General features: G+C 36.2%; 1 protein-coding gene across 4 annotated transcripts in view; it reads left to right on the forward strand.

The window, feature by feature from the left end:
* ZNF451 (zinc finger protein 451) overlaps nucleotides 1-9,637 on the forward strand; it is an 89,806-nt gene extending 80,169 nt beyond the window's left edge. For all 4 annotated transcript variants that reach the window (XM_058734323.1, XM_058734326.1, XM_058734324.1 and 1 more), the window contains one exon: nucleotides 7,729-9,637. In XM_058734323.1, coding sequence (XP_058590306.1) covers nucleotides 7,729-7,775 — 47 coding nt within the window. In that variant the 3' untranslated portion in view covers nucleotides 7,776-9,637. The remainder of the gene's footprint in view (nucleotides 1-7,728) is intronic.
* Nucleotides 9,638-9,861: the final 224 nt, after the last annotated feature.

Raw genomic sequence — 9,861 nt, forward strand, 5'->3', positions numbered from 1 at the left:
TTTCTTGTAAGGCAGGTCTGCTAGTAACAAACTCCCTTACCTTCTGTTTATATGGGAAAGTCTTCATTTCTCCTCCATTCTTGAAGACTAGTTTTGCTGGATATAGAATTCTTGGTTTATAGGTCTTTTTTCCAGCACTTTAAATATGTTATCTCACTGCCTTCTGGCCTCCATGGTTTGATGAAAATTAAGCTATTAATTTTATTATTGAGAATTTCTTATACATGATGAATTGCTTCTCTCTTGCTGCTTTTGTTGTTTTTGGCTTTTGACAGTTTGATTATAATGTGTCTCAATGTGGATCTCTTTCAGTTTCTTCCTGGAGTTTGTTGAGCTTCTTGGATGCATAGGTTCATATCTTTCATCAAATTTGGGCTATTTGTTTGCCATTATTTCTTCAAATATTCTTTCTGCCCCTTTCTCCTTCTGGGGCTCCCATAATGCCTGCCTTACTGCATTTGATGGTACTCCACTGGTCTCTTAGCCTCTGATTGCTTTTCTCCGTTTTTCTTTCTGATCTTCAAACTGGATAAATTGCCCTATCCTCAAGTTTGCTGATTCTTTTTTTTCTGTTTGCTTAAATTTGTTAAACTTTTAGAATGAATTTTTTATTTCAGTTGTACTTTTCAGCTCCAGAAGTTCTTTTTGCTGGCTTCTCATAATTTCCATCTGTTCATTGGTAACTTCATTTTGTTCATACATTGCTTTCCTGGTTTCCTTTAGTTCTTTGTCCATAATATACTTTAGCTCTTAGAACTTATTTAAGACAATTGATATAAAGTCCTTGTCCAGGAAGTCCAATATCTAGGCTTTCTCAGGGACAGTTTAATTCATTTTTTTTTCCCCTTCAAATGGGTCATACATTTCTGTTTCTTTGTATTCTTTGTTTTTGTTGTTGTTGAAAACTGGGTATGCAAATACTACAGTACCTCTGGAAATCGGATTATATCTCTTCCCCACAGTTTGCTGTTATTATTAAAGGGTGTAATTGTCTGTTTGGTTGGTTGCTTTTCCAAACTACAGTTGACCCTTAAACCCAACGGGTTGGGGCACTGACACCACCCAACACACAATCAGAAATTTATATCCCCCAAAACTTAACTGCTAATAGCCCGCTGTTGACTGGAAGCCTCACCAATAACATAAAGTGTCGATTAACACATATTTTGTATGTTATATGTGTTATATACTATTTTCTTAAATAATCTACAGAAAAAAAAATGAAGAAAACCATAAGGAAGAGAAAATACATTTATAGTACTGTACTGTATTTGTATTTATCAAAATCCATATAAAAGTGGACCCACACAGTTCAAACTCGTGTTGTTCCAAGATCAACTGTATTTTTGCAAAAAATACATGTCTGGTCATTAAAGTATCTAAGTCTCTATTTTTTTTAATTTTTTTTTTTTTTTTAATAGTATCCACACCCAACATGGGGCTCGAACTCACATGCTCTTCCAACTGAGCCAACCAGGCACTCCTGAATCTCTGTTCTTTTAGCTTGTGTTCAGCTAGTGTTTTACCAGAAACTGCCTTGATTACCAGAAGCTCAAAACAACCTTTCTTAGTGTTTGCAGTTTGGCTCTGTGCTGAAGCTCTTTAGCATTTAGCCAGGCTTGCACTGGGCCTACAAATCAGCCAGTGGTGAAAGCTTAGGGTCTTTTCAGGTATTTTCTTAGTGTGCATCCTGTCCTAGGGCATGTGCAGGTGCTTTTGAATGCGCTGATTTCCCGAAGAAAGTTTCTGGGGGTTTTCCTTCTAGGTGTTTATTAGGCAGTCTTTTGTATGTCTCAACTATAATCTTTTGCTCCAGGCTATGTTTTGTTGTGTTTTTTTTTTTTTTTTTTTTTTATTATTCACCTTAAAATGTTTTGAGCAATGCCCACTGCTTTTTGGTCCTAAATGGGTTCTGAGCAAGGCAAAACAGAGACATATGCCTTGTATCCATCCTTCTTGTAGCCCCCAGAGCCCCCAGACAGACTAAAACAAACAAACACAGTAATTTGTAATTTCTACTGTACTCCATCTGGAACTAGAGACCAGAGTCCCATACCAGGAACATTCTCTGTTGTTTTCAAGACTGCTGCCAAGTCAAGGAGGTGGTGAAGAAAGGGCAAGTAAAAATACCACTAGGCTTTCCTCCTGGTTCTTTTTTAAGTTTATTTATTACTTATTTTGAGAGAGAGCATATGTGCATGGGCAGGAGAGGCAGAGAGAAAGTGGGGGAGACAGAATCCCAGGCAGGTTCCATGCTGTCAACTCAGAGTCTGACTCGGGGCTTGATCCCAGGACCGTGAGATCATGATCTGGGCCAAAATCAAGAGTCACTTAACCAACTGAGCCAGCCAGGTGCCCCTTTCCTACTGTTTTTATGTTGTCTTTTCTTGATTTAATGCTTGCTTAGTTGCTGTGAACCTTTGAATGTTTTTCAGACTTTGGACAAAGTTGTTTCTGATGGTTTCTGCGTGTGTTTCAGTGGAAGGATGGGTGTTTGCAGCTGCTTACTCCACCATTTTGTTGAATTCACTCCAAGACTGATTTTATTTCTTCTTTAAATGTTTTAGAGAATTCACTGGTAAAACTATCTAGGCCTGGAGTTTTCTTCCTGGGAAGTTTTTTGATAATAGATTTATTTTCTTTAATATATATAGGGTCAGATTTTGCTTAATTTTGTGTCAGTTTTTAGAGAATTGTGTTTTTCAAGAAATTTGTCCATTTTACCTAAATTGTCAAATATACCAAATGTACTTTTTATTTCTGTAGGATCTGTGGTGATATTTCCTCATTTGTTACTGATATTGGTAATTTTTGTTTCCTGTCTTTCCTGATCAGTCTAACTTGAAATTTATCGATTTATTTGATCTTTTTCAAGGAATGAACTTTTTTTTTTAAGTGTTAATTTTTTTGAGAGGTGGGGACGGGAGGGCAGAGAGAGAGAGAGAGATTGGGAGAGAGAATCCCAAGCAGGCTCCATGCTCAGCGCAGAGCCTGATGTGGGGCTCCATCCCATGATCCTGGGATCATGACCTGAACCAAAATCAGGAGTCAGACGCTCAACCAGCTGAGCCACCCAGGTGCTCCTAGTTGTTTTGATTTTACATAGATCTCATTTCTCTGTTGACATTTTCTATGCATTCATCCTTAAGTCCTTGAAAATACAAATTTTCTAAAATTCTTTTCTCCTAATTCCAACAGCTCAGTTATCTTGGGGATTAGTTTCAATTGGCTATTTTTCTTGACTGTTGGGTTACATTTCTTTTCCCTTGCAAATCAAGTGATTTTTGATGTATATGGATATTGTGGATGTACATTGCAGATTCTTTGGATTTTGGGTTTTTTTTTTTTTCTTTTGAAGGCAGTTACCTGATAGACCTAATCTCCAACCTCTGTCTCCTCCACAGCAGGCAGTAGCTAAAGTTGCTTACTTCTTTTACTTCCGAACTGTTGTTTTTCACTCAGAATCTTAGATCGTCTCCTTTGTATGCACAGTTTAGAAGTCAACTAAGAATTTGTAGATTACGAGGATCCTCCTTCTGTTGGTTTCTTGTTTCTTCTGGGATACCCTTCTTTTTTCAAAACTTCCTTTCCCCAGCTCCACTTTCTAGCTTCTATGATTCAAACTCTGTCTATGATGCCTTAAGCCACACAGTTTCGCTTCCTGGGTTAAGTTGTATTCTTGTTCTACAAGGACTGAGGAATACCCTGAGGCAATAAAACCATAAAGCTGAAAATTGAACCCTGTGCAGTTTGCTTCTTTCAGTGATCAGCTTCTGTCCTGTTTCTACCTGATTTTTTTCTTCTCCAGTGCCTTAAAATAGTTCATAATTGTTATCTATGAGAGGGCTAATCCAACATAAGCTACTCCACTATTATTAGAAGTGGAACCATTTAGGGGTGCCTGGGTGGCTCAGTCGGTTAAGCGACCGACTTCAGCTCAGGTCACAATCTCGCAGTCCGTGAGTTCGAGCCCCGCGTCGGGCTCTGGGCTGATGGCTCAGAGCCTGGAGCTTGCTTCCAGTTCTGTGTCTCCCTCTCTCTCTGCCCCTCCCCCGTTCATGCATGCTCTGTCTCTCTCTGTATCAAAAATAAATAAATGTTAAAAAAAAAAAAAAAGTGGAACCATTTAATTGTTTTTGTATATTTTTAGTTTTCTGTTTTCTTTTAATTGGTTTGTAAGTTATATACCTTATTTCTATTTTTTTGTGCTTATATTGGCATTTTGCCACATTTTTACATGTAATTTAAAAACTAAAGTATACCTACATGCTGTCTGCCTCTGCAACAAGAAAAGGACTCTAAAACCCTTCAATTCTGATCCTCTCCTCCCAACTTAGATGCTGGTATTCTCCAGTGTTTGGTTCTCTGGGTGTAAATGTGTATAGTATAATGAACACAAAAATTGTACAAAAGATCTTACATCCCTCAGGTTAAAAAAATGGAATAACACCAGCATGTTAATTTCCTGGGGCTGCCATAACGACATACTACAAACTAGATGACTTAAAACAACAGATTTATTGTCTCACAGCTTTAAGGGTTAGAAAACTAAAGTCAAGTTGTCTGTAGGGCCATTGTCCCTCTCCTAGCTTTTAGTTGTTATAGGCAATCATAGGCACTCCTTGGTTTATGAATGCATCACTCCAGTCTCTGCCTCTGTCATCATGTGGCCGTCTTCTACCTGCGTGTCTGTCTTCACATGGTATTTTTTTCTTATAAGGACACCAGTCATGTTGGATTAGGGCTCACCCTAGTGACCTAATCTTAAATTGATTATATCTGCAAAGACCCTATTTTCAAATTAGGTCACATTCCTGGGTACTAGAGATTTGGACACATGTTTGGGGGGAACGTAATTCAACAACAACCAGTACCTTAGAAGTGTCCCCCTCATTTCTCTCTTCCGGTTACTTTTCCTGCACTCCTTCCCAAAAAAGGTTAGTGGCCACTATCATGTCTTGAAATACTAGTTTAGTAGTGCTCGATTTTGAACTTTATTTAAAGGGGATCATACAGGGGCGCCTGGGTGGCTCAGTCGGTTAAGCGTCCGACTTCAGCTCAGGTCACGATCTCACGGTCCGTGGGTTTGAGCCCCGCGTCGGGCTCTGGGCTGATGGCTCGGAGCCTGGGGCCTGCTTCCGATTCTGTGTCTCCCTCTCTCTCTGCCCCTCCACCGTTCATGCTCTGTCTCTCTCTGTCTCAAAAACAAATAAAACGTTAAAAAATAAATTAAATAAATAAATAAATAAATAAATAAATAAATAAATAAATAAATAAAGGGGATCATACAGATCATCATTGTCCAATATAATTTTCTGTGACGAAAATACTTGATATCAGCACCCATATGGTTGCTAATATTCATGTGTGGCTATTAAGCACTTGAAATGTAGCTTAACTGAGGAACTGAATCTTAAATCTCATTTAATTTTAATTGATTTAAATATAAATAGCCACATAGAGTCAGTGGCCATCATATTGGACAGCACAAGCAGAGTCTATATATTCTTTTGTGTCTGGGTGCCCTTTTTTTTTTTTAATGTTTATTTTTGAGAGAGTGCACAAGCAGGGGAGAGAGAGGGGGACAGAGGAGCCAAAGCTCATTCTGTGCTGACAGCAACAAGCACAATGTGGGGCTCAAACTCATGAACCATGAAATCATGACTTGAGCTGAAGTTGGAAGCTAAACCGACTGAGCCACCCAGGTGTTCCTGTGTCTGGGTGTCTTCTAGTCGAGTTGTTTTCTAGATTAATCCAGGTGTTAGCATGTAGCTTTTGTTTGTTCATTCCTAATATCTGAATAATATTCTATTTTACATATATATCTCAATTCACCTATTTATAGACATTTGCTTTGTACCTTTTGTCTGTTGCAAGTAATACTACTGTGAATGTTCTCATACATGTCTTTTATTTTTTTTTTTTTTATTTTTTTTTTTTAACGTTAATTTATTTTTGAGACAGAGAGACACAGAGCATGAACGGGGGAGGGTCAGAGAGAGAGGGAGACACAGAATCTGAAACAGGCTCCAGGCTCTGAGCAGTCAGCACAGAGCCCGACGCGGGGCTCGAACTCACGGACCGCGAGATCGTGACCTGAGCCGAAGTCGGACGCTTAACCGACTGAGCCACCCAGGTGCCCCCATACATGTCTTTTAATACACATATGTGTGCATTTATGGGAATATATACCTAGGAGTGGGATTGCTTGTGTTCAACTTCAGAAGGTAATGCCAAATTGTTTTTCCAAAGTGGTTGTGCCACTTTCTTTTGTCCTGTGTTGCATATGTGAGTTCCCATTGATGTACATTTTCACTAATCATTTAAATTTTTTGATCTCTTTAATTTTAGCTAGTGATGGATATATACTGTTATTTCTTGGTAGTTTCAATTTACATTTTTCTGATGAGTAAGGTTATTGACCATTTTGCCATAATCTTTTGTGCGTTTTCAAATTTCTTAATAGTTTTCGTATGGATTATTTTATTGATTTTTCAGGGTTGAAAATTTTTTAATACTTTCTGGGTGCAAGTTCCATGTATTGTAAATATTTTCTCCCACTGTATATCTTGCCTTTTTACTCATTTAATTGTGTCTTTTTTTTTTTTTAATGTTTATGTATTTTGAGAGAGAGAGGGAGGGAGGGAGAGAGAGAGAACCCCAAGCAGGCTCCATACCATCAGCACAGAGCCAGACGTGGGGCTCAAACCCACAAACCATGAGATCATGATCTGAGCCAAAATCAAGAGTCGACATTTAATTGATTTAGCCACCCATGCTCCTCATTTAATGGTGTCTTTTAATGAATAAAAGTAATTTTAATACATTCCAAATTACCGTAGTTTTCCATAATATTTTTTTAAATTCTGTTTAATAAATATTTCCCTACACTAAGGTCTTGACGCTGTCCCCTTGAATTATCTTCTAGAAATTGGACCACACTCTTAATTACTATAACTTTATAATAAGTTTTCATATTTTTTATAAGTGTTGTCACCTTGTTTTTCTTTGCTAAGAAGCATCTTGGGTTTTCTTTGTATTTCCTCATCCCTTTGAATTCATCTTAGGGCAACTCCCTGACCTAGAATCTAGCTTTAACTTAACATACATTATACACTAGTCTGTAGCTTTTTTTTTTTTTCCTTAATGTTTGTTTATGTTTGAGAGAGAGCACAAGCAGGCAAGAGGCAGAGAGAGAGAGAGAGAGAGAGAGAGAGGGAGAAAGAGAGAGAGAGAGAAAGAGAGAGAGAGAAAGAAAGAGAGAGAGAGAGAGAAAGAAAGAGAATCCAAAAGCAGGCTCCAGGCTCCGAGCTGTCAGCACAGAACCTGATGTGAGGCTCGGACCCACAAAGTGTGAGATCATGACCTGAGCCGAAGTTGGACACTTAACCTACTGAGCCACCCAAGCACTGCAAACTAAATTTTTAATCTCTTTGAGATTTTGGCATTTCATGGTTTTGCCTATATCAACTCTTATATGCATTGCCTCAAGTGATTCTAGAATGTTGTTGACTTTCCGTGTCCCTAAATGGAAGTAACTTGCAAGTTCCTTATTAAGCTCATATTTATTATAATTCAGCCTGAGATTATATCCAGGTTCTTATTGTTTTGAAATACTCAAATTTTATGAAGAAACTGTCACATCATCCCAAGTGTAGTTGATGAGATTTATATAAAGCATGTATTTATTTTCTGCCCTAAATATTAAAATTCTGTCTTTTAATGCAGATGTGGAATTAGAAGAAGCTATTAGAAGAAGTCTTGAGGAAATGTAATTATAAAGATATTACCACACAACATCAAGTGGCCTTGAAGAGACTCAGAATAATGAATTCTTGAGTTTGTTTTCTAAAGGAGACCAGAAATCTGTTAGTACAAATGTATTTGGAAACACGCTTTTTTTGCTTTTGCATCTGATACTTGCTTTGTATTTTTGTGCTATTTTGCAAAAATGTACAGAGGAGTAGAATACATGTTAATGCAAATATAAATCATGTATTCTAATATAGTTATCACAGTTTTCCAGTCAACTTTGAATTTATATATTTAGGTTAAAAGAATTAAAAAATAGAGAAGCCCTCAACTATTGTTTATATGTTTCCCAAATAGCATTAGTACTTCAATTTTATTTGTACTGTACAATGATTCTAGTTTATTTTTTTAGAGTGAAAATGAATATAAATAAAGCTGTCATAGATCAGTTTTTCTGTAAATTCCATTTCTTATGTGGCACTAGTATAGAATACCATTGAGATCTTTGTTTATGATTATTGGAAGAGAGTAATGAAAACTGATCATGGAAACAGATTAAAATTTTTACCAGCAGTGTTCTTTGTGGGTTTCACTCAGATGTATATTCCTACTTTAACTGGGGCAGCACATTGTAGAATTAAAAAAAAAAGACAAACCCTAATTTCTTTGAAATTATTAAAAAGAAACCTTTCCATTCCTTTTACCTGCTTAGACTATCATGTGAATTGTATTATCTACTATTTAAAGGGAATGATGTCAAAATGTTTGCATAGAATTAAATGTATTTTTAATAATATTAGTCTTTTCTATATATATTTGTGTAAACATAATCTTCAAAAAATAATGTTAAAGGTCTACTCAGGAGTAATCTTCCTTAATTAACCCTTTAAAATTTTTATTTCATTGTAAGTGTCTTCATTTTAATTAATCATTAAATTGTCAGTCTCCAACATTTCATATTACCCATTTAATTTTTAAATGTTCAGGCTCCATTGTGAATAATAAAAAACATTACATAATTAGAAGACTAAGAAGGGCTTATCACAGTATCTTTGTGTATATGCTTCATGACCAGAAATGTCTTTCCTAAAAATTTTGAGTAGTAATTCCATACAAAACTTAACATTTTCTATAAATATAAATTTTTTCTTTGAGACAAAAAAAAAATCATCGCTAAAATTTTCTTCTTTGCAACTAGATATTTTAGTGTAAAATACAATTACTGCTTGTTTTTGTTTACTATAGTCTTTCCAGTCCACACTGGAAACAATTTGTGTTTTTATTTCTTAAGATGTCAGTTCTGTCCTACCTTCTGCTTTTATTTTTTTTAAGTAGACATGTAGGTTGAGAATTTACCAGTCATTTTTCCAAAATGACCACATTGTACTTTTCATTTGTATGTTAAAGTCATCAAGCAAGGCTTTAGGAGGTAGTCATGAGCTGGACCTTAAAGACCTTTCCAGGAGCTTGCTCAATAGTGAGGAGCACAAAGGATGATCCAGAAAGAAGAGTGCTGAAGCAGATGTGGGAAAGAGAAATCAACACCTCTCTGCCAGAGGTGCCACACACAGATGTTCTGTTAAGAAGTTTTTGTGGTGTGTATGGTAAAGAATAAATGAAGTTTTTTATATGACAGTAAAGGGATATTTAATCATGACCATTAAAAAAAGATAATTGGGTGGTTCAATGTTTTATTTAATAATTGTCACTGATTATATTTCTACTTGTTAAGCAATTGAAAAATCATTTTTAAATTACTTCATAATTTGAACTTAATTTAGACACAAAGAGGAGAGGTAATTAGATGGTATTACAGAAAATTATATGTATTATTATCAAAAGTAAGTGATTAAAAAAAAGTAAATATGTTTCTGACATTGACAAAGATGCTTATCTTCATTACATCATTGATTTATTTTTCTTTCATGCATTCCCTCACACAGTATTTGTTGAGTACTTACCATGTGACACTGACTGTTCTAAGCACTGGGATATACCAGTGAGCAAAGCAAAGCCCACACTCCTTTATGATTCGCATAACTGGTGAAGAGAGGGTTGGATAGAGTGTTATCCATTATCATAAACAAGTGTATCCAATGGTGGTAACTA

Source organism: Neofelis nebulosa, chromosome 6 (assembly GCF_028018385.1).
Source record: "Neofelis nebulosa isolate mNeoNeb1 chromosome 6, mNeoNeb1.pri, whole genome shotgun sequence".
Lineage (NCBI taxonomy): Eukaryota > Metazoa > Chordata > Mammalia > Carnivora > Felidae > Neofelis > Neofelis nebulosa.